The sequence below is a fragment of the Spermophilus citellus genome (assembly GCF_964194105.1).
Source record: "Spermophilus citellus genome assembly, chromosome: 2".
Classification (NCBI taxonomy): domain Eukaryota; kingdom Metazoa; phylum Chordata; class Mammalia; order Rodentia; family Sciuridae; genus Spermophilus; species Spermophilus citellus.
In genome coordinates this window covers 21,990,430-22,016,630 of record NC_138183.1, presented here as the reverse complement: position 1 = coordinate 22,016,630, position 26,201 = coordinate 21,990,430, and the positions used below count along the sequence as shown (strand labels likewise).

Here is a 26,201-nt window from a genome sequence, read left to right as displayed (position 1 = left end):
CTGCCTCATCAATAAAATGGGAATAGAAATAACCCTCAATTTATAAGCGTGTTGAGGAAACTCGTGAGTCTATTAATGATAATTAACAATTATAGTTCACTATTCAGCACACACACAGAGAATAGAACAGAGCCTGTAACACAGCAGCCCTCGGTGTATGCTGGCCATTTTCAAAACTCACTGGAGTTACAACTACTGGGTGCTGATATCGTGCTAGGCATTTTGCCCCTGCTCTTTCAAGTCCTCACAACAGCCCAAGTGACCATCACCTTTATTTGATCAATGAGAAAAAACCAAGCTCAGGCAGGTTGAGTCATAGCACTGAATACAGTTGCATGGAACCCAGGTTAATTTGACTCCAAAGTCAATTTTGTCACATTGCCATGTTAGGACAATGTTTTTGTTCACTTTGCCTGAGATTCAATAATGGCCCAGGAGTAGAAACCTAGAACCGCAAATTCCTGACACATGGGGACTGGGGTTGTGGCTCAGTGGTAGTGCACTTACCTAGCACATGTGAGGCTCTGGGTTTGATCCTCAGCACCATATAAATAAAACAAATTCTTGACAAATAAGGAGCCACTATGCCTTCTCCAGACGGAGACTATAAGGAACAGAGGCTGAGAGGCCTTGGGATAGGAAACCCCAAGGATCTCTTAATTAGCACAGGTTCAAAGGGAAGAGGTGAGTGGAAAAAAATTACTTGGGAATGACCCCAGAAAGGGAAGCTATAATTCAGCTCTTTCCCAGCTCTGGCGCAAGAGATATGTCATTCAGGCCACTATAAATGAGGTATTTAATATAGTAAGGGGTCCCCCAGTGGAAACATAAGCCAGAAGGAGAGGCAGGATCCCTAAATCAGGGCTGGAGAAGATTCTGCAGAATGAACAGGGGGCTGAAAGAAACCAAGCCTGGAAGAGACCAAGGAAAGCTATAAACCTGCAATTGCAAAACTCCCAGAAGATGGGACCCGTATGTCTGAGATTCTCCAAGTCTATATATGTTATCTTTTCAAATCTTATATACTCTGTTGATTGTGTGTTCAGTGTCCCTTTTTCTATGGAGAACAGCCCTCTCCCTCCATATGGTTCTTATGGGGCTGTCACAGTGTTCCAAACCCCCTCTGGACTAGGCTCTGATGATCATGGATGTCATCCCCCAATGACAGGACTGGTCAGGGAGCAATTCATTTAACTTTAAGAGACTACAGGACCTTATTTTTCCTCTTGAATTATAGCTATGAGCCAGAAATATGATGCCTATCCCAGAAAGAGCTCAGCAGAAAGTGGGCAGATGGGCTGACAGAGAGAGCCACAGGGCTCTGGAGGACCATTTGTGGCTGGATCTCGTTGTGCTCTAAGCAAGATCCACTTGAGTTCTTCCTAGTTTTGATTTAACGAATTCCACATACTCAAACTGGTTTGAGTTGGATTTCCATCACTTGCAACCCCCAAAGCCCTAACTAATTATAGAATGCACCCAGCATCCTGATGGTCTGCTGAAGGGCAGATCGCACAGCTGTGCGCTTGAGGGAACCCTGGCACTGGGCCAGATGGAAGCGATTCTTAAGCATCTGTGTGAAAAGAATGCTATGAATCCCAGGAACATCCCCGGACCCTCTGGTGGCAGACACAGTGAGGACAGCAGGAAGAAGAGCCCTAATTAGACCCTATACTAAGCCATCTCTTCTTTAGCTTCTACCCTGCATCAACTCAGTAGAAGGGAGAAAGGGGGACATGGTGGGAAAAAGAAAAATGCACACATGAATGTCTCCCTGCTGCTGCCTCCCCCAAAACCCAAACCCTGCTACAGTGAAATTTAAGATTAGGAAGCCAAATAGACACTCAAGACTCTATTTACTGGATTAGAAAATAGTTTGGGGGTCGAAACCGTCAGATCCTAAATTATAATAAACTTAGGCCTATCTGAACTTTCAAAGTTTTTGAAGCCCTATGGCATGTGTTATTCCTGCATCAACAGACACTTTTCGACTACCTGATGCAATAGGCTCCATGCTAGGCTAGGGGAGACAGTCAAGGAAAACAGACTTTCTGCTTTCTAGGAGCTCAGAGCCTAATAGTGGGGACAGTTTTGCAAACAGGTAGCACTTAGAGCTACGATAAAGTTAGATGCAGGGTGCTCTGCGGTGCAGAGGAACACCCGACCAAGGACAGGAGGATGAGCCCATCAAATACAGAAATACATTCATGCAGAGGCGTGGGGTAGGGGTGGGCAGTGATGGAACTACATGGAGCTCATGACTGACAGGATGAGTTCTGGCGGCAAAGAGGCAGATGATAAGGTTAGAGAGGGTAGGTGTAGATCAGATCTGAGGACCTGGAAATAATAAGTCACTTAAAGATTTTATATGTCAGAAATATGATTTAAAGAGCTATTTGGAGGATGACTAGAAAAAGGACAGAAGTATGGTTCATCCCCTAATGTAGGTGAGGAATGCTTGAGGTCTGAGGCAAGCAATGGCACTGAGAGCAGAGAGGGGACAGACAGAAGGGCTCCTTGGGGAGAGGAAGAACACAATGTACTAGGAGAGAAGCAAGGGGAGAAAACTGGATTTGGGTTTTGTCACCTAGCAGGTAACGATGCCCTTCGCCAAGTCTGGAGGGAAGATGGGAGCAGCTCACTTATGGACCTGCCTAGGTGGAGTGCATGTGGAATGTTCCAGAAGCGGCTGGAAACCCAGCTCCAGGCCTAGAAGCAAATTCTGTGGGTGAGATTTGGAGTCAGCTCTTAAGTAGGAGTGGGCATGGCTGCCGGCGGGGGGCACCGGATAAAAGAAAAGAGGAGGGCGGAGGGTGGCCAGGGAACAGCCAGGTGTAAGTGAGAGAACCCTATAGTTTCTATGAAACAGGGTTAAATCTAGAATTTCTTCCAAAGTCACCCAGATTGGTGACACAGATCCTGTTTTTCATAAACCTGCAGGACTGCCAGGGACCCTGGAGCATCACCTGAACAGCCCCAGCTTATGGGCAAGGCCTCACATAACACCCTTGTTGAAGGTCTATGTTACTTTGAAGAAGCGCCCAGAAGAGATTCCATGACACCCCCGAGGAAAACCTGGCTAGGTTCCTGCAGCAGTGCCCCAGGGAAGCAGGATGTCTGACCAGGACAATGCACCCCTCCAATTGGAGAATTACTGCCCTCGGGCCTTTCCGCCATTGTGTCATTTTTGATGCTTTGTTGTGACAAAGACAGAGATGAACTGTCATTCTTCTGTGTGAGAACCCTCAGGCTCTTTTAAATTATTCGGTTGTTCTTCTCCAAAATAAATATTTCCAGTTTCTCTAATCTTTTGACTAACCCTCTGAAACCCACTTAGTTTTTTTGCTATCCTCAGTAACAGAACAAAAATGCTGGCTCAGTGGGGAGAAGGCAGGTCCAGGCCGCTCAGGCCATCCCTTGCTTGCTCCAAGCCACACTGCCCTTTTCCAGTCCCATGTGGTTCTCATACTTTTAAAGGTGCCATTGTCACCTGGTTGATTCAATCAACTTGGGATCTCTAGGCTTCTTTCTGCCCTGCTTCCTGAAGCCTTGCTCACTTTATATATTTTTCTCTTGAATGTAGAAGCTTAAACCTCAGTAAACTGGTTCTCAGCCACAATCTGAAATGAAATGACCTTGACTTCTTATTCTGTTTCCCAAGGTGCTGTTCCTTGTCTCCCAAGCTGCTGTCCCTTGTCTCCCAAGCTGCTGTCCCGGGCAAATCTGCAGTCCTTTCCCTGAGCCTTGTGACTTGACTCAAACTACACCAGACCTCAGGCAAGAAATGGGTCATGACTAGGCTAGAAAATGTAGCTCTTTTACCCTGAGCATATGACATGGAAGGCAACCAGAAGGCATACCATTCCTATGCGTCAACGATTTCAATTCTCCATAGCAGCAAATGACAAAAGAAAATCCAAGGTCACCATATAAGAAAACTTTGAAGAATAAGGAGAAAATATTAAATATGTTAAAAAATACAATAATTGAAATAGTAAGGTACAAACAGCAGAGAGGCAAAGCAATGGAAGATACTAGGCAGCCCAGAAAGAGACCAAAGAAATGGAGAAAATACTGTATGACATGGACAGTATTGTGAAAGGTAATAGGGAACTTGCTTATCAAAGTTAAGGAAAAAATTATCACGTAAGTTTAGGCTCATGTAACACATCCAAATGAATTCCAAATGGGCCTACATTTTAAATGCAAAAGGCAAAACTATTAAGAAGCATAAGAAAATATTGAAGAACAAGAATCAATCGATCTGATTTCAGGTTGGGGAAGGCTTCTCTTGGCATGATCAGAGACAGAAATTTTAAAGCCATGAATAAAAGTGGTGACATAGAAAATTCAAATAAAATGTCTAAATATCAAAATAACACTGAAAAGAAAATTAAATAATAAATAACCTTGAGGTAGGAATTTGTACTATGTATAACAAAAGATTAATTTTGTTAATATAGGCAAACTATTAAAAATTTAATCCCAAAAAGGAAGAAAATTAAGGAGTAAATAAACTTAAGGCAGTAAAAATAAGATTAACATTATCAATATAGGCAAATTATTAAAAATGAACAAAAAAGAAAATTTTATCTACCAAAATTAAGCAAAGATCCCAAGTTTATACCATCAATTGCATGTAAGTACAGGAGTTGAATTAAAATATAATTCTGCTGTCTGAGAAACTGGTATCATCTACTTTTCTGAATTTTCTATAATAAAAAGCAGGAAGAAAAATGAAGTCACCAAGATAGTTTTTCCCTAAACCTCAAGCACCTCTCCAGATATATCATACAACCCAAAGGAAGAAAAATTGAAATTGATGGAACAAAAGAAATGGGAGCTTCCACCATGAGTCATCAGCTATGTCAAGGTCAGACAGGTCTTCCCAGTCAATGAAATCATGAGAGTTGACTTCATGGTCATCAATAAATATTTGCTGAGTTAGGTTGTTAAATCTCAGCATGACCCTCCCCGGCTCCTACCCCCACACAAACTCTGGTTTTTAGGTTTCTGATCTAAGGAAGCTTTTCATACATATTTTATAAAAGCTAAAGTTAATATAAGGAAATGACCCAGCCAGTCCATTTCCCTCTATGGTGGATTATCCATCAGTGACTGGGGTTCAGATGGCTTTAGTGAGAGGACACAATCCACACACAGCCATTTACCTGGGGACCTGGGATTAGAAAGTAGTCAGGAAATTTCTAGAAATGGGAGAAATGTGTGGATCACAGAAGTTTGGAGGGGCTTATGAGCCACTCCTGGCCTGACCCAGTGTTAGGTCTCCAGATACCAAAGAGCCTTTAACCACAAAAGGCTTGGAAAGGAAACAACTGGGGTGAAGGCCAACCTCTATGGACCCCTGATGCAGCTTCATCCCCGCCCAGGAATGCCTGTGAGGTCCTGGAACCAGCTACAGGGCACAGGGATCTCACCAAGGCCATAAGGATGTCTATAGATGACTTGTGGGTAGCCAACCACAAAAGGAAAGCCTATAGCAGAAGAAATCAAGAGAACCAGTCCTGCACAGTCCTCCCCAAGGACACCCAGCGGAAAGAGAGGAGGCAGGAAGAAGCAAGGCAACCCTGGCTGACAAAGTGACAGTCTGATGATGCTTGAGACACACCTGTGTTTTCCTAACCATCTGAAAAGCACTTTCCCTTCTTCTTGTTATGAATGCAATTAGAGATGAGAAAGGCCCCATGTAAGCTGCCAGCCCCGGTACTGAAGGTACATACTCATTTGACCTCAAGCGACCACCACGTTTGTGTAGTACTCATTTACACACACATCACATTGTTTTCTTCCTCCCTCTCCACCCCTGCCCCAACACCACCCTCCCTTTTTCCTCTCCAGTTACCTTCCTTTATGAAAAGAAAAGTCCACCTACAAGCTTTTAGACTATGCAAGAAAATAGTATAAACAATTCATGAAAGCTCTTCATACTCTTTGGGGTTTATATCAAGGATGAAAGTTTGTTCTCTACCCTGTCCTAAAGGGATATGAATGCTGGGAATACTCTGAAGAACTCAGTTCCATGGCCACTCAAGCCAGCACATTAGCAACCAGCCAGGAACACTGGGACAGAACCTCCACCTCCCCACCCCCTCTCCAGCACCCTCTTCCCAGCTCACTGAAACACTTGCCTCTGTCCCTCAACATTCCTAGAACTTTCACTCTCCTCTGAGGTCAGCAATATATTTAAAGCATTTGCTTTCATCCTGTTCCCATCTGTAAGACTGAGTTTAATGGAAGATACACAGAAGGGAAATTCCACTCGCTTTTCTTCTGGGAAATCAGCCGGTCCATTTCCAAACCCAAATCCTTAACTAACATTTCTGGTAATATTCAAAAGTTCATGATTTTACTGAAATAAAGCCACATGCATGTTAGGTGAGGAGGAGGAGTGTCTCTTTACATCAACACATGAGGACCTTTCTTGCCCCTTTTATAAAATGAAAGAGGGTTCTTTTAAACTCTTTAATAAAGTCTTAACAACTTGAATTTTTATGCTTTTTTAAAAATGGCAAATTCTCCAAGTTAGGAAACAGTCACAATCTCAAAGACCTTGAGCAGCCTCCTGGTCTCAATGAACTTGAGCAGCTCAACAGCGTCCCCTGGTGGCCTTGAATGCAGACACTGGGAGCTTGAGTGACTAGAGCTATGTTTAGTCTACAAAACAAGGTAGAAATGTGTCTCATCAAGAGGAAGCCCCTACCTCTTACTCAAAAAGTATGAAATATTAATTCAAATCAGAAAAGTAGTCTACCCAAATATGAAAAGAACAAAAGAGTAGGAGACTAAATAGCTATTCATTTTAATAAGTCACCTTGGGAAGGAATAGCCAGATGGAATACTACTTGTCCCTCCAGCCCAAACTGTAATGAATTCTTTTTTGGTGTAAAATATTTATTGACTGACCAGGAAGGTCCCCAACACCAATACCACCCACCCACAAAATCATGAGGCCACTGTTCAAAAAAGTATTTGTGGTGGTCTATTAGTACTGTCCTTATAAGCTGTGCATTCAATTAAAAAAAAAAAAAAACACAGACAAAACCTTTGCCTTGAAGAGTGCTATTTTAGTAGGAGAGAAAGAAAATAACCAAACCAAATTTTTTTCAGAAAACAAGTGCTTTGAAAAAAATGGAAGCAAGGTAAATGAATGGAGAATAATAGAGTGGACATTGAGGAGGATACTTTTGAAGAGGCTTCTCTTATTCCTGAAGAAGCAGGAGCTTCTTCATGAATTCCATGGTTTGAATGTGTCCCCCAATTTTCATGTCTTAGAAACCTACTCCCAAAATCATATGTGAATGGTATTTGAGAGGCAGGATCTTTGAGGTGAGTGGGTCAAGAGAGCTCTGCCCTGACGAACAGATTAATCATTCAAGGACTGATGGGCTCTGGAGGGAGTGGCTTCAAATAACAGCAAGCTCCCACCTGGTCACTCTGCTCTGCCTTGCTGCTCTTTCATGTCCGGACCCAGCAGAAAGGCCCTCACCAGATCTGAGCAGATGCTGGCCCCAGGCTCTTGTATTTACCAGCACTCAAACCCACAAGCTAACTAATGCTGTATTCTTTTACAAATGATCCAGTCTGTGATGTCCAGGTTTAGCAACACAAGAGTGATGGTGTTTGACTAAGATACCTGCATGATTGTGTCCCAGAAAGCACTAACATAGCAAATGAAAACATTCAAGAGCCTGGATGCAAAATAAGTGTGACCTATTCAGGGACTATCAAGAAGGCCAGGGAGAGAGCTGGTGCTTGATGAGAGAGGAGGAAAGCAGGGGAGAGGAATTCAATGAGGTAGGCAGGGGCCAGTTCATATGCTCCATGCTAAGGAGCTTGGCTTCTATTCTTCCTTTAATGAAAACTCATTGGAAGGTTTTGAGCGGCGCTAACATAGTCTAGTACTTATATTTAAAAGCACGCTCTGGCTGATGAGCAATCTTTTTAAAGGTACGGTGAAGATGAAGACTGTGTCCGGGGTGGAGTGGAACAGGCAAGAGTGAAAGAGGAAAACAGGAAACAACTGCAGCTGGTTGTTGCTGGATGAGGATGCTAGTGGCAAAGGCAAAGGAGAGAATACATGGCTTCATGCAGAATACATTTTGAACAGCAAACCAATAGGGCTTTTGGATTAGAAATTTGGGAGTGGAATACAATCAATTAGTTCTCCTTTTTTTTTTTTTTTTTTTTTTTTGGTCTTACCAGTTTACTGGGTGAATGTCAATAACCCAGGTTGAGAAGCCTAGGTGGAAAATAGATTTAGGGGTAAGGGAAAAGGCGAGAAATCAAAAACTTGTTTGATTTACCTGTTAGGTGTTCGATAGGGTATATGTAGAAGATGGGTGGATATATAAGTTTGGGACACAGAAGAGGTTAAGACTAGAAATACATATTTGGAGATCATCAGCATGGAATCATTACAGCCCTGAGATTGGTGGTGATCACCTAAGAAGAGTAGATAGTGAAGAAAAGGGAAGAGGAGGAAGCCAAAGAGGGATCAATAAAAGCAGATGAGCTTATCAAAGAAGACTGAGAAGGTATAGCCAGTAAAACAGAAGAACCCAAAAGCAAGGGGAAAGATGTTTTGAGAAGGAGCGTCAAATGCCATAGAGAAAATCAGAGAAAAAAATTGCCCACTAGATCTGGCAAGATGGAGGCTGAATGGAGACCCTTTCTGTAAAGCAGTAAGTCAGATGCCTCCCAAGTGGGGTGAGTGAAAGGAGAACAGGAGATAAGGATGCAGAGCCCATAAACCAGATATTCCTTTAGGGAATTTTAATACAAAGGGAGGTTGAGAAGGCAGAACAGTTGGAGGGGAACATGGGCTCTGTGGCAGTGTGTGGACTTGTTTCATTATTTTCTTTAGTAAAGGAGATAGTTGGCTGAGCTGGGAATACTTCTATACTGAGGGAAGGGACGACTAGACAAGAATGGATGGAATCCAACACCTAGCGGAGGGAATAGCAGCTTTAGATAGGAGCAGAGACCAGAGAAAAGGCAAAATATATGGGTGACAGGTAGGAATGGGAGATTTGAACTGGAAAGTCCTCACCTGATTACTTCTAATTTCTCAGTGAGACAAGAAGCAAGAAGGTTATACTTAGCCTGGTGCTCAGGAGACTGAGGTAGGAGGATCCCAAGTTCAAAGCCAGACAAGGCAACTTAGTGCCTTTTTTTTAAATAGTCTTGGGATGCAGCTCAGTGATAGAGAGCTTGCCAGGCAGGTGTGAGACCCTATGTTCAATCCCCAGTAGTACAAAGAAGGAAAGAAAGGAAGAAAGAAAGACATGGAGAGAGGGAGAAAGGGGCTAATAATCTTAGTAATAGCTTTGGCAGCAGGGAAGCAGGATTCACAGATTTAAAGACAGTAGAGAAAATGAAAAGAAAGTGAATTTACTAGGTGTCTATGGTGACACTTCTGATCTCTCTCCCCTGATACTAACCTACTCTTAAGGTGCTTGCAGCAGAATTCCAACTGAATATGTTACTAAGAAAGAGTAACAGGAAATCTTTAGTATGACATATTTTAAACATTCCCCATATAATTTAACCAATACTCATGAATACACTACCTGGATTTAAATCGCACTAACATTTTGTTTGAAATAGATTTTTAGGAAATAAAAACATGTGGTCACAGTTTCAAGCTGCTTAACATCTCTCTCCAAGTCCATATCCTTCTTCCTCCCTCCCTCTCTCTCTCTCTCAGTTCGCTGTATAATGAAAGAAAGCAATAGTGTTCCTCCTTTTTAAAATTTGTTTATTTATTTATTTTAATTAAGTATATATGACAGCAGAATGCATTTTGATTCATTGTACACTACAGTGTTCCTCTTTACCTAAGCCTATCAACAACTCTATGGTGACTTGGTTAATCCAAATGCTGTTATTCAAGATTTACCTGCTATCTGGGTTGTCAGGGAGATGACCACAGGAAGTTCTGAAGACAAAGCCCAGAGGCTGACATTGTAGTTGGTACCTGGATACAGGTCCAGGCACATCTCAGGAGCTTGGCTTCTGGTAGTGGTATTAAAGATCATTTCCTGAGAAAATTCCTTCTGATACCATCTCTGGCCCCAAATGCGAAACTAAAACATAAAAAAAGTTCACTGGGTAAACTGCTGGATTGAAAGGCTCTGGATGCCTTGATACCTGAGTATCAAGGCATGAGTTTCCTTCCTCTCCCACCCTCCCAACTGTGGCTTCTTCAAAACATAAAATGTAATAGTAAGCAAACAGTAAAGCTGCAATACTGTAATATTGTGCTTACAATATGAGGATTATACATCAGTATTTAAATAAAAATGCACAAGACTGAAGCCTCAGTGCTGGAAACTTGCTGTTTCTTGGCCTCACATATCTCGTGTGCATGCCTAACACGGAAGCCTGTTGGTAAAACAAGAGCAAGGCCAAAAATATTTTCCTGGAAATCAAATTAAGAATCTGAACTAAGCAGAACCTGACTTAAGATATACCTAGCAGGTAAAACTCAGGAGAAAATTTTCTCCTCTGCTCACCCCTTTATGGTGACCCTACACTTTCCAGTGGTATCCAAGCACACAGGTCCTTTTTCTTCCTAATTTCTTCTAGTAGCAGTTTATCCCATGGTTTCTCAGGTTCTTACTCACAACCATGTCTAGCTTCAAAGGTTCCCTCTGACTCTCCAGGCAATGCATCTAGATCCTGCTCAGACACACTGGTTTGAATAGACACAACTGGATGCTTTTCAAGGACAGACACTGCCTGAGCATCTACACCAGGATGTGTGGACAGAGGAGCACATGGTTTTTCTCACCACCCAGCAAGGGTTTCTGCCTTTCAGGAGAAGTGCTGTTTTCTTGCTTCTTGGTGCAACTACTTCTATTGATGATGGAAGCTACAGAAGTAGTTTTTAGGTTTACAGATTTCTTTAAACCTCCCACACAGGACAAGCATCTATAAACCAGTAACATTCAATAACTTACTAAATACATCTCTTCTGCATCATCTGTCTTCAAACTTCTCCATCTCAAACAGGTGTCGTTAAATATTGAAATATTACTGATGATCTGTTTTTCTGCAAGTGGAAAGGTGGGAAATCAGTTTACACCCTATACAAAAAAAAAAAAACACTAACTTTTTAATTGAAGCATTTTCCAAGAATAAACATTTGCATAGATGAATTCAACAGTATTTTAATTTAGAAATTAGTGGTAGAAGTATTCAAGAGACACTACTTTTATATTTAGGTAAATCAGTCCTGATAAAAGAGCTAAGATCTGAAGATAACCAATTAGAGAAAATAGCTCTCTTCACTGCAAATTCCCTTGGTTTACTAAGTTTAAATTACAACTTACTGTCCTGGGTTTTGGACATCTTTATTTATTCAGATAAGCATCAGTTTGAAATCCTGAGATGAGAGATACATCTCAGCAGAGAATTGCTCCTTGAGGAATTGAAAACACAGTATTTGGGGCAGTTGGGCTTTTCATGATGAAAGGGCAGTTCTCTGGGTTTAGGCTTCCACCTCTCTTATGATCATAGAAGGACTTCCTGGCCTCTGCTCAGTTTTATGGCAATCAACATACAGCTTAGTCCAAATTTGGTACAGTTTATTGTAGAGGCACACTCTTCAAATTTGTTGTTGTTGTTGTTGTTTTGTTTGCTTTTTGCCATTTTTAAAAATTATAATTTGTTATATATGACAGCAGATTGCATTACAATTCATATTATATATATAGAGCACAATTTTTCACATCTCTGGTTGTATACAAAGTATATTCACACCATTTGTGTCTTCATACATGTACTTAGGATAATGATATACATCTCATTCCACTGTCTTTTCTAACCCCATGCCCCCTTCCTTCCCCTCCCACCCCTTTGCCCTATCTAGAATTCGTCTAATCTTCCCATGTTCCACCCCCCAATCACACTTTGAATCAGCCTCCTTATAACAGAGAAAACATTCAGCATTTGGTTTTTTGGGATGGCTAACTGCACTTAGCATTACATTCTCCAACTCCATCCATTTACCTGCAAAAGCCATGGTTTTATTCTCTTTTATTGCTGAGTAATATTCCATTATGTATATATACACATTTTCTTTATCCATTCATCCACTGAAGAACATCTAGGTTGGTTCCACAGTTTAGCTATTGTGAACTGTGCTGCTATAAACATTCATGTGGCTGTGTCCCTGCAGTATGCTGTTTTGTTTTGGTTTTTTTTTTTTTTTTTTTGGTTTTTGTTGTTGTTGTTGTTGTTTTGGGTTTTTTTAAATATTTATTTATTTTTGTTAGTTTTTGGCGGACACAACATCTTTGTTTGTATGTGGTGCTGAGGATTGAACCCGGGCCGCATGCATGCCAGGTGAGCGCGCTACCGCTTGAGCCACATCCCCAGCCCCAGTATGCTGTTTTTAAGTCCTTTGGGTATACATGGAGGAGTGGGATAGCTGGGTCAAAAGGTGGTTCCATTCCCAGTTTTCCAAGGAATCTCCATACTGCTTTCCAGATTGGCTGCACCATTTTGCAATCCCACCAGCAATGTATGAGTGTGCCTTTTCCCCCACATCCTCGCCAACACTTATTGTTGTTTGTATTCTTAATAGCTGCCATTCTGATTGGAGTGAGATGAAATCTTAGTTTTTATTTGAATTTCTCTAATTGCTAGAGATGTTGAACATTTTTTCATATATTTGTTGATTATATGTCCTCTTCTGAGAAGTGTCTGTTCATGTCCTTGGCCCATTTATTGATTGGGTTATTTGTTGTTTTGGGTTTTTTTGTTTTGGTGCTTCGCTTTTTGAGTTCTTTATATACCCTAGAGATTAGTGCCCTATCTGATGCATGAGGGGTAAAAATTTTCTCCCAAGCTGTAGGCTCTCTATTCAATGATTGTTTCTTTTGCTGAGAAGAAGCTTTTTTAGTTTGAATCCATCCCATTTATTAATTCTTGATTTTAATTCTTGTGCTATAGGAGTCTTATTAAGGAAGTTGGGCCCTACTCCAATATGATGGAGATTTGAGCCTACTTTTATTTTCTATTAAACACAGGGTCTATGGTTTAATTCCTAGGTCCTTGATCCACTTTGAGTTGAGTTTTGTGCATGGTGAGAGATAGGGGTTTAATTTCATTTTGCTGCATATGGGTTTCCAGTTTTCCCAGCACCAATTGTTGAAGAGGCTATCTTTTCTCCAGTATATGTTTTTGGCACCTTTATCTAATATAAGATAACTGTAGTTATTTGGGTTAGTCTCTGTGTCCTCTATTCTGTACTACTGGTCTACCAGTCTGTTTTGGTGACAATATCATACTGTTTTTGTTACTCTTGCTCTGTAGTATCATTTAAGGTCTGGTATAGTGATGCCACCTGTTTTACTCTTCCTGCTAAGGATTGCTTTAGTTATTCTGGGTCTCATTTTTCCAGATGAATTTCTTGACTGCTTTTTCTATTTCTATGAGGAATGTCATTGGGATTTTGATTTAAATTGCATCAAATCTGTATAATGCTTTGGTAGTAAGGTCATATCCAAGAACAAGGGAGATCTTTCCATCTTCTAAGGTCTTCTTTAACTTCTTTCTTTAGCTTTCTGTAGTTTTCATTGAGGAGGTCTTTCACCTCTTGTGTTAGGTTGATTCCCAAGTATTTTATTTTGTTTGGGCTATTATAAATGGGTTAGTTTTCCTCATTTCCCTTTCAGAGGATTTGTCACTGATATATAGAAATTACTTTGATTTATTGGTGTTGGTTTTGTATCCTGCTACTTTGCTGAATTCATTTACTAGTTCTAAAAGTTTTCTGGTGGAATTTTTTGGGTCTTCCAGGTATAGAATCATATCATTGGCAAATAGTGCTAATTTGAGTTCTTCTTTTCCTATCTGTATCCCTTTAATTTCTTTCATCTAATTGCTCTGGCCGGTGTTTCAATAGAAATGATGAAAGAGGGCATCCCTATCTTGTTCCAGTTCTTAGAGGGAATGCTTTCAATTTTTCTCCATTTAGAATGATGCTGACCTGGGGCTTAGCATAAATAGCTTTTACAATTTTGAGATATGTTCCTGTTATCCCTAATTTTTCTAGTGTTTTGAACATGAAGGAGTGTTATATTCTGTCAAATGCTTTTTCTGCATCTTTTGAGATGATCATGTGGTTCTTATCTTTAAGTCTATTGATGTGATGAATTACATTTATTGACTTCCTCAAGTTTTTTTAAACAAAGACTACCTATTCCAAACTGATATCAGAGGTTACTTCTGTTAACAATGATCTCTGCCCCTAAACTAGAAATAATATAGCAGACCTGCTAGGAAGTTTCATAGGAACACTGAGATGATTAATGCTTAATAAAGACAATATCCAAACCACCTAAAAGTAAGTCCCATGGGAGGCAAGGCTATACTGTATACCTCTCTGGCCTGACAGGCTTCTATTAATGAAGCTAAGTTGGTAGATGTGACTCCCTATCTGTGCATTGAGCAGTTCTGCACAGAGAAAACCTATTGCCCAGGTCACAACTATATTTCCAGGGCAGAGCAAGTGAAGAAGTATAGATGATCCAGGGCAATGAAACCACTGCTAGGTATAAAAAATGGTTATAGAAATGAGTAGTGGTCCATGGGCCCCAGTGTTTTGGAAACATTCAAACACATAATGTTTAAATTATTTATACTATTATTATCAATATTATTTAAACAGTTTCAGATAATACAAGAAGTGGAAAGTTTCCCAATTCATTCAATATGACTAGATCATTCACAATGCCCAAGAGGTACAGAATAGCACAACCAATCACTGAACTCACTACACCAGATTCACTTGTCAATATAGATACAAAAATCCAAAACAAAATATGAGCAAAGGGAAGTCAGCAGTCCTTTCAAAGAACAATGTTCCATGACCAAGGAAGACTTATTCCCAGAATACAAAGGGAACATTATTGGAAAAGCTATTAATAGGCTAAAAGAAACCATATGGTTACTTTTATAATCATAAGGGTTAATACATTCTTGATTTAAAATCTCAATTAACTTGGACTTGATTTGATAGAAACTCCCTAATTTAATAATGTTTATTAGAAATTCCCATACTCAGTGGTAAAATAATGAAGCAATTTCTTATACAGTTAATAATAATGCACGTTAGAATATGTGATAAAGAAATCATCCATAGTATGCACATTTGATATAAGGTTTAATTACCAAAGTATAAACCTGGACCTTAAAGGACAGGACTTTCTCTTGTTTAGCCTTATTCCATTTAAAAAAAAAAAAAGAAAGAAAGAAAAAAAAAAGAATATGAGAAAGAACAATTCAAGGATGCCTGGTCTCAGCTGTTATCTAGCATTAGTCAGGAGATTCCAGGCAATGTAGAAAAAGTAGCAAGAAAACTGAGCCACAAATACCAAAAAGAAAGGGACAAATGATGTCACTGCCAGTAAGTCTAAGAGAATCAACTGGAAACCAAACATGGAATCGTTTGAAAACAATTGAAAAACAAATACAAAATAATAGGAGTTTGGCAAGTACACCCCGCTCAAAGAAACATACAAAACCAAATCATTTTCTACATACCCACAAAAACAAGAATGGAAGTCTGAATAATGAATCCCCAGTCCCTGGAACCTATAAATTTGTACCTTTATGTGGCAGAAGGATTGGTAGGGATGATTAAGATAAGGAGGTTACCTTGGATTAGCCAGATAGGCTCAAGGTAATTACAGGGATCCTCACAGGAAGGTTAGGACAAAGAAGAGGTTCACCTGCTGAGATTTAAAGATGGAAGTCAGGGCTACAAGTCAGGAATGTAGGCAGACCCTGGAAACCAGAAGCACTAAGGAAAAGGCTTTTCCCCTGGAGCCCTAAAAGGAACACAGGCCTGTGAACACCAGCCCAGTATCCAGAGACTGACTTCAGACTTCTGACCTCCAAAACTATAACGACAGTCAATATGTGTTGTTTTAATCCACTAAATTTGCACTAATTTGTCAAACCAGCAACAGGAAACTAATATACATAACAAAATACAACAGAAGAATTAAAAGACCTCCATTCAAGAAAGACGCCATAAACTTCAAATAGCTAGAAACAAATCGAACTAGCGATGTCAAAAACAAACATGAAGGTTTTACTTTTTTTTTTTTAATGTTTCTAAAGGACATAAAAGAAAATAATACAGAGAGAAATGCCATGTCCTTGAATGGAAAGACTCAAAAACGAAAAAATATCAATTCTCTATCAATTCATCAAATGTAAAATATTTCCTCAGGCAATTGACAGTGGGCCTTCTGGGGATTCATTCATTCAATGAATATTTTAGAAGTTCTTACTGTGTGCCAGACATGCTCTAGGGGCTGAATATCTAAGTGATGAGAAAAGAAAGTCCCTGCCTTGATGGGATTCATTCTAGCAAAGGAGGCAAAAACTAAGTCGAAAGTTTTATACGTGTATTAATATCATATGTGGAATTTTGTGCACCGGTAAAGGCTGTGAAGAAATGCAGGGAGCAGGCGACACAGGATGGCTGGGGAAGGCCCTCTATGGAGGTGACAGACAGGAGTGAGTGAGTCACCATGGCCTCCCTCCCTCCAGGAGGAGGAGGAGGAGGAAGAGGAGAGGTCAGGGAGAGAGAACCCCAGGGCAAAGTCCCTAAAGCAGAAACCAGTGTGACACACTCAACAAACAGCGAAACAAGACTGCTAAGTTTCTTTGCGAAGATGAATGAAAAAATCAAGAGGAAAAAAACTAGAAAGAAAACTATTGAGAGGGAAGGTGACCAGACACCAGTACCTACTATTAAACCAGAGCTCAACTCTCTTTTGTTTTGGCCCCTACAGGGGACCTTCTGAGAATGCTTTGTTTTGTTTTATTTTTCCTGATTGCTCTTCTCATCCCCTGTAAAACTGTAATACCACAGACATGCTGTATGTCCCCTAGGCACTGCACATTAACCTAGACTTCACGCACACAAAACAAATTTCCTTTACCCCTCAAGAACAAATTTTTGCCTCTTTGTGGGTGATTCTGCCCCCCACCCCCAGTGATACCACCCCCCCCCCATGGGGAATGCTAGAGTGATTAAACATTGTGTTGTACAAGCAAAGGAAATAATAGATCAATGGAGTAGAATCCAGAAATAGATCTAACTCTTTGTGGGAATATATAAGAATGACACTTCAGTGGGAAATAAGTTGGAACATAGCTAAAATGATTCCAGTTGGATTAAACTTTTTTTTTTTTTTTTGCAGATTTTACAATAAAGTTTTATTAACTGTTCTCCTCTTTCTCATATATGGAATGGAGAGTGTGGCTACTTCTTTACAAACCAGTACTCATTTAAGAAATTTTAATGAGGAGGTTGTCAAAAACCGCATGTTTTAATAAACAACTCCAAAGAGCAATGGGAAACCAAATGATATTAATAAGAAAAAGGACCAGAGAAATTGATTTCTGAAGTAATTTCTACCTTTCACTAAAATGTCTTAAAATTGCTCACCATGACGATCTGGGCAACTCTAGTGCAGAGCAGCTACATAGGATGAAAGGTGTCTGAGGGGAAAACTCACACATAAATAGGGTTTTTGCCTGTTTTCTTATTCATAAAAGGAGGAGAACTGGAAGGAAAGGCAGAGAACCAAAATCAAACCCAATGACAAGAAAAATGACAAAACAAAAACAAACACCCCCTTCCCCTGGGAACCTTTTGCAAACTTCTGTACAAGAGGAGAACATGCTCATACTTTTACTTGCAGTCTAATTTTCCTAGAGGCTTCTCCTCACAACCACTGTACTCCTGCTTTCAGTTCTCATGATTAAGGAAGATAAGTTTGATCAATTTATATTTAATTTAAAAACCAAACAAAAAGTTAGGAGTAGGTGGCAAAAGAAAAATATATTTTAAATATATATGTTTGTGTGTGTGTGCAACTATGTAAAGAAAATAATTCCCATAGTTACAGTTTAGTTAAAGATATATATATATATATATATATATATATATATATATATATATATATATATACTTTATTATAACAAAATAGGCAGTTATTGTGGGTAAGATATTCATTAAAATCTACCCTAAGAATACATTTAAAGTTTTTAGACTATGAATTGGACTCCTTTTCCATCGCCCATAATGATTACTACATCTCCATTCTAAGATCTTGTCTGCATTTACATCTATAATGTTTTCTCAACCTTCTGTACGGTAAAAGGTGAGCTCCCCTAGCACCTAAACATGGCCTTAATTCAGAAAATGTGATGATCATTATGTATGAACAATTTTTGTAAGAAACTAAATAGTGTTGCACAAGTAGATTAAAAACATTTGAACATGGTTATTCCTAGCAAATGCACTGGGGGAAAAAAAAAAAGAAAACCTCAAACAATAAAAGACTTTAAAGACTTATGTAAAATGAATATCCCTTGTGAAATTATGAAAGTCAACTCAGACATTTATTTTGAAATTAAAAAACAAACATTTTTCTTATTTATCTATAATGACATAATTACTTTGATAACAGAAGTCAATTGAGAAAAGGACTTGAGAGCTAATAACATTGGCCTGGATCCAACTTTTAAGTTTAAGAATATACTACAAAAGGGCAGGAAGAATAGTTCAATAATCTTGGGAAGGAAAAAAAATAATAAGAAAAAACCTATGTTTTAAAATTTCACTAAATAAAGTCTTAAAGAGGCTGGGGATGTGGCTCAAGCGGTAGCACGCTCACCTGGCATGCGTGCAGCCCGGGTTCAATCCTCAGCAGCACATACAAACATGTTGTGTCCGCCGAAAACTAAAAAATAAATATTAAAATTCTCTCTCTCTCTCTCTCTCTCTCTCTATCTCAAAAAAAAAAAAGGCTACATATCTCAGAATTCTTACTGAATTTCCACTGTTTAAAAAAAAAAGTCTTAAATTTTCTCTATAGCAAAAAGAAATGTGTGTATGTACATATATGTGTATGTGTGTATATATATATATATATATATATATATATATATATATATACACACATACACATATATAACCAATTTTGAAAGACAAATCACAAACCATGGGACAAGGTGGGGGAGTTAACATATTGAAAAGTCAATTGTCCTGATAGCTAGAGTATCTATGATAAAGAAAAAATACCAGTGACAAAATCTAAAAAAAATTGGGCATGAAGTAGAATAAGTGATTCATAGGAGAACCATAACAGATAGACCTTTAAATAGTCAAAGAGTTATATATTAAAACAAAATTAAATGTGTTTTTATTAGACTCTCAAACACTAAAAATGGCCATATCCGGTGTTTGTAAAGGTTGGTAAAGGGAACTGGCCTTTATACACCACTGGGGTGTGTGTAGGCTGATGTAATCTTTGCAGAAAGGAATTTATGAGAATCCTTCTCTTGGCAGTTTCACTCCCAAGGCTTAGTTTTATAGAAATACACTCCCCAAGGATGCAAAGGTACAGCATATTTCATTAAATCTTATAAGATAACTCCAATATCTTATGAATTATTAAGAAAGAAAAAATTCTGCCACAGAGACTATGTCACACAATTATTTTTTATCTCATAGAATTATTTTATATTAGTTAAAAGATTTTTTTAGACCCATGTGGACACTAAATTTTTATCATATATCCTAAAACAAAAATGTAAAAATCTGAAAATGTCTTCATATTTTGTAACTAACAAAAACAAAAATCTGAAAATGTCTTCATATTCTGTATCTAACACTTCTCAAACACTTTTTTTTCCCCTTAGTACCAGGAATTGAACCCAGGGGCACTTAACAACTGAATCACCTCCCCAGACTTTTTTTTTATATTTTATTTAGAGATAAGGTCTCACTGAGTTGCTTAGGGCCTCAATAAGTTGCTGAGGCTGGCTTTGAACTCACAATTCTCCTGCCTCAGCCCCCCAAGCCTCTGGGATTACAGGCGTGCACCACTGCACCCTGATCAATCACTTTTTAATTGAGTTACTAGTGTCTATATTTTCCACGCAGCATCCTGTGTGCCTTTCACAGTCTTGATGAGGCAGTGTTTCTTTAAAAGGTACCCTACTAGGCTTCAGAAGTAGTTCAATGGTAGAGCATCTGCCTAGCAAGAAAGACGCCCCAGGTTCGGATTCCCAGATCTTCTTCCAAAAGCCACCGTAGCCATTCTGGTGCTGACACTTGATCTTACACCTTGTTATTGTTTTCTACATACATGATAACTTTCTGTCTCAATGTCAAATCATAGTATAATCTTTTCTGAAAAAAAAAAAAAAAAGCTGTACCAGGCACAGTGGCGCACACCTGTAAACTCAGCAGCTTGGGAGGCTGAGGCAGGAAGATTGCAAGTTCAAAGCCAGCCTCAGTAGCTTCATGAGGCCCTTAGCAACTTAACAAGACCCTGCCTCTAAATGAAATATAAAGAGGGCCGGGGATGTGGCTCAGTGGTTAAGCGCCCCTGGGTTTAATCCCTCCTACCAAACAACAAAAAAGTTGTAATGGGCAATTGAACCCAAGTCATAAACAGAACCACAAAACTCCATAACTAAATAGATATGATGACGCATTAGGTAGCTATGACCAGTACGGTGCATACATGGGCAATGACAATTATATTCATGAAAGACACCTGACTCTACAACAATTGTAAGATTTTCTATCAAAATGTGAAAAGATGAGCACCTGAAAATCAACAAAACATAATATATTCATCTATATTAACAGCTTCATTGTCTATAATAACAAAAACTTTAAGGGGGGGAAAAAAGCAAATATCCTTCCACAGTGAAGTTAATAAATTAGTGTACCTTCATACAATGGAATACTATGCTTCCCTCAAAAAGAACGACACGACATTACATGAATTGGTATGAAAGTATGTCCTCAGAATATTGTAAAGCCAAAAATTAAGAAATTTTTTAAAAAAGCAAGATGAAGAATGGTTCACGTATAATGACTCTATTTAACATGTAACATGGCAGTAGTGGTGGGTCTGTGGTGCTTCCTCAGAGATCTCCCGCTGCTTCTTGATTGGGAAATGACATTGTCACTCCAGGTCACCTTCCTCCATTCGAGGGGCTTTATGGTTTGAACCACAGGCATCGTGGACCCAGGATTCTAAATCTTTTCCTCCTGCTTTCGGATCTTTTGCTACAAAAACCCTTTAAATGCCCTTGTCTCTCATCCTTCACTGGCTCACTTGCAGTGGCCACTCTTTCTCTACCTCCCCCACCCACTGGGCTAACCCTAAAATTGAAAAATCAAACCTGCAAGAAAGTCTCAGAGAAAATTGGGCTCCTAGTTAATCAAATTATTTGGAACTTTGTTTCTGCTTCATTATGTGGGAGAGTAACTCTGAACAAATTCAGTAATTACTTCCTCTCTGCTCCTAAAGTACCCTGTAAATACTACTTTATGCATTATATTATTGTTATTATCATTAATATTTTGGTACTGAACTGAACCCAGGGGTACTTTACCACTGAGCTACATCCCTGGTCCTTAAAAAAGACAAAAAAAACTTTTTTTTTTTTTGAGACAGGGTCTCATTAAGTTACTCAGGGCCTTGCCAATTTGCTGAGGCTGGCCTCAAATTGTGATCCTCTTGCCTCAACCTCCCAAGTCACTTGGGACTATGGGTATGCACCACCACACCTGGCCTATGCATTTTATTACTGACACTTGTCTATCGTCCCCATTGAACTAATCTTTGTGTTCCCAGTGTCTAGGACAGTGGCAGTCACAGCATTTCTCACTGTTTAGATGCAAACAATGAGCAGTAAGAGGAAAGCTCAAGGCTGGGGTTGTAGCTCAGTAGTAGATCACTTGCTCCTCATGTGTGAGGCACTGGATCCGATCCTCAGCACCACATAAAAATAAACAAATAAAATAAAGACATGCTGTTCATCTACAATTACAAAAAAAAAATTTTAAAAGAGGAAAGCTAAGCAACTAATATTGTATTAACCCAATGAAATAAAGGTACTTGAATAAGACAATTTCAGGGGCTGGGGATGTAGCTCAAGCGGTAGCGCGCTCGCCTGGCATGCGTGCGGCCCGGGTTCGATCCTCAGCACCACATACCAACAAAGATGTTGTGTCTGCTGAGAACTAAAAAAAAAAAATAATAATAAAATATTAAATCTCTCTCTCTCCCCCTCGCTCTTAAAAAAAGAAAGAAGACAATTTCAGCCCTTAGAAGAGGAGTCCTACCCTCTACTCTGACTGCAGAGAAAGGGGAAAAAGTCAATGGTCATCAGGTAGCATTTTGAGAAAGTAATGACTTTTGTAGAAAAAGGGGCTAAGAAGAAAGGACTGTGTGTCCCTGGAGACCAAGTGGCAATGGGGAAAAGAAGCAAAGGTCACTGCAAGACCCTATAAGGTAAAAAGAGAACCCAAAGCTACATGAATACACAATGCACCCCCAACCTTACCCCAAAACAAAACAACAAACCCTTTAAAGAAGCTGTACTTTCCCCGATGACAGAAGAGGGCAGTCTTAACCCAGAAATCCTGTTAGCCACCTACACCACCAATTCTGCCCAGAGGCAATAGACAAAAGCAGTCTTCCTTTGCGGACCCAAAGTCAGACTCAAAACCTTTCAGCTTGTGAAAAGCTCTACACTCTTTAAAACCCACAGAACTAGGGGGAAAACCTCTAACAAAATAAACATCTGCCAATAAGCATCTGAGGTCTGAAAGAGACACCTTTAGTCAGAAAATTAAAAACTAAGAATAGAAATGGACACAAAGCAGGAGGAAATGGAACCGAAATGACTGAATTCAGGAAAGAAATGGAAGAAAAAGAGAATCCAGGTCAGAAATAAAAACTAAATTTTTTGATGCCTTTAAAAAAAAGATTACAAGGAAACTGAATAAAGGACATTGAAGAAATACAGAAAAACAACCCCCCCAAAAAAAAACATGAGATTAAAACAACTAATAAAAAAAAACCAAATATATAAAGTGATTGAAATGAACTATACACAAAGATCCAACATATGTATAATTAAAGTCTCTGAAGAATAAGAAACATTGAAGCAGAATTAATATTTAAAATATAATTCAAGATAACTTTACAAAAATAAGACTGAAAAATAAATTATAAAAGGGGACACCAGGTACCTAAGAAAGCAGATCCAGAATAATCATCCCTAAAACCTTTCTAAAACTAGGTTAAAAATCCTCTGAAGCTCCACTAAAGACATAAATAAACAAAAATCCAAAGACAAAAAAAATTAACCTTTGTCTGATTTCTCAAAAGCTACATAAAAAGCAAAAAGGAAAATCTGAACATTTTTTTAAAAAACTCAAACCAAGTACATGGGAACTAGGATTTTTACATCCAGCTACACTATCTTTGAAACCTTAAGCCTGGGTTCACTTGATGCTTTCACTATATCCCTTGTGGCTTTGAAACTTCACTTTTTTTTTCCCAACCTTCCTCTTGCTGATCTTCTCCTCCCTGCTCTTCTTTTCTCTAACCTTTTCCTGATTTTCCCTGATCTTCTCTTCCCTGATCTCTCCTTCCTAATCTCATTTTCTCTGAATCACCTGTTTAAACACTCCCCCTGCCACCCCATTCTTGCTGATGGCCAGAATCGCAGCCTTTGGGACAGGAGTCTCCTGTGTTTCTTCTTTGCTAGCAAAACAATAAATCTTCTTTTTCTTTTCTCTCAAAACCATGTCCTCATCATTGGATTGGCTCTGGAGACAAGAACTGAGCTTTCAGCAACATTAAGGCAACAGAGAACTGGTCTAAACATGAGAGAACTCAGGCAATACCCTTGAGAAGTTTCTAGATGATCTTCATCCAAGAAATAACTGAGGAATTTCAGTAAAAGGATTGATGGTAAACATTTGATACAATGAACTATGACTCTTAGACTAAAATAAAGATAGGGCAGGGTGGAGGAATAATATATAAATGGTATATGTTCTGATATTGATGCAACTGGAAAACAGAGAAGGAACTGCAGAAAAGGGAAGTAGAATAAACTAATTGAATGTCATAAGAGCAACAAATAGAGTTAAATATGCCATTAAAACCAGCAAATCATGAGCTGGGATTGTAGCTCAGTGGTAGAGCACTTGCCTCGCATGCATAAGGCACTGGGTTTGATCCTCAGCACCCATTAAATAAATAAATAAATAAATAAATAAATAAAGATAGATAGATATTGGGTCCATCAACAACTAAAAAGAAATATTAAAAAAAAAAACTGGCAAATCAGCTGGGCGTCACATGCCTATAATCCCATCAACCTGGGGAGGCTAGGGCAAGAGAAGCACAGTTTGAGGCCAGCCTGGACAATTTAGTGAGACCCTAAATCAAAAAAAAAAAAAAAAAAAAATTTAAGGGCCTGAGGGTGTGGTTCAGTGATAGAGCTCCCCCAGGCTCAATCTCTAGTACCACTCCCCAACCTTCCCCAGCCACCCACCCACCCACACACACACACACACACACACACACACCAAAAAAAAAAAAAAAACTGGGAAGCCAGATGTTTAAAAAGTTAAAGGGGGTGTGGGTACAGGAAAGATGCTGGAATGAGGTGGACATCGTTACTCTAGGAATATGTATGACTGCACATCGGGTGTGATGTTACACCATATACAACCAGAGAAATGAAACGCTGTGTACAATGAATCAAAATGCATTCTGTCATATCTATCTAATTAGAATAAATTAATCAATTTTTTTAAAGTTAAATGAAATAACAAGAGATAGGTGTTTTGTTCTGTTTTGTTCATTTTTTGTCTTTTTTTTTTTTTTTTTTTTTTTGTAGGCTGGGAAGTAAATAAATAGTATGATACTTTTTATCCAATAATCTCTCTTGGCCTATTTCAGTGTCCCAAAGTTTATTTAAAAGAACAGACAGGGCATTTTAAAATGGCACAAAGACAAAACAACAAAGAAGCAATAGAAAAAGAAATACAAGAACTGTAACACACACAGTAATTATAATATAAAGTAATAGGACAGAGTTGAGACCAAACATATCAGTCTATCAGTAGTAACTATAAATGGGTTTAATTTACTAATTTAAAGGTTTAAAAGATTTTCAATTTGTCTTACAATGGAAGATCCAACATTAAGCTGTAGATAAGAGGGATACCTAGAATGAAGAGATTCAGAAAGGCTAAGGATGAAAGCAATGGCAACAATTTATCAAGACAAACAGAAACCATAAGAAAGTTGCAATCCTGATACAAGACAAAGCACAATTTAACCTGAAATCATTAAATAAAACAAAGGACCCATTTTAATGCTAAAAACCACAATTCACAATGAAGATATGCTGCAACCACCTTTATAAAGCAAACAAAAACAGAAGTTTAAGAAAGAATATAATAATTATAGCCAGATAAAATGGCATACACCTGTAATCCCAGTGGCTCAAGAGGCTGAGACAGGAGGATGGTGAGTTCAAAGCCAGCTTCAGCAACTTAGTGAGGCCCTAAGCAATTCAGAGAGACCCTGTCTCTATATAAAATATAAAAAAGGTGCCCCCCCAGGGGGGGGCAGGGTATGTGGCTCAGTGGTTAAACCCCCCTGGCTTCAATCCCTGGTACTAAAAAGAAAAAAAAAAGAATATAAAAATCATGAAAGTAGAAATTAATGACATAAAACAAGAATCAAGATTTTTTTTTCCTATAGTAGACCAGATAATTAAATATATTTGGCTTTCAAGGCCAGACCAGTCTGTCACAACTACTCAACTGTGCCTTTGTTCCAATAAAAATGCTTTTATGGAAACAGGCAAAAGACCTGATTTGGCCTGCAGGCCGTAGTTTGCTAATTCCTGATGTTGAAAGAGCAGAGAGAAAAAAAGAGGAGATCCAATTAACGAACCTAACTCTTGGACAGTCAGGCCTTTGTATCCATGGACTCCAAATCCATGGATTCAACCAACCTGGGATCAAAACTATTTGGGGGGAAAAATTAGGTCAGTAAACTGAACATATTCAGACTTTTGTTCTTGTCTTTGTTCCCTAAATAATACAGTATAAAACTATTTTCACAGAACTTGCATTGTGTTAGGTGTTATATTGTTAAGTTAGAGAAGACTTAAAATATACAGGAGGCTGTGTGTAGGTTATATGCAAATCTACACATTTTCCATAAAAGACTTCAGCATCTTCAGATTTTGGTATCAGTGGGGTGCTGGAACAAATCCCTAAGGGACAACTGTATTAACAAAATAGACAA

At 38.9% G+C, this 26,201-nt stretch overlaps 1 protein-coding gene across 1 annotated transcript in view; it reads right to left on the bottom strand.

The window, feature by feature from the left end:
• The window catches only part of SUSD1 (sushi domain containing 1), a 119,120-nt gene that overhangs the window by 23,668 nt on the left and 69,251 nt on the right, over positions 1 to 26,201 (bottom strand). The window contains exons 11-12 of the mRNA XM_081279303.1: positions 10,983 to 11,074; positions 9,920 to 10,106 (exon numbers count right to left, since the gene is read on the bottom strand). Of these exons, the coding sequence (XP_081135429.1) occupies positions 9,920 to 10,106; positions 10,983 to 11,074 (279 nt within the window). The remainder of the gene's footprint in view (positions 1 to 9,919; positions 10,107 to 10,982; positions 11,075 to 26,201) is intronic.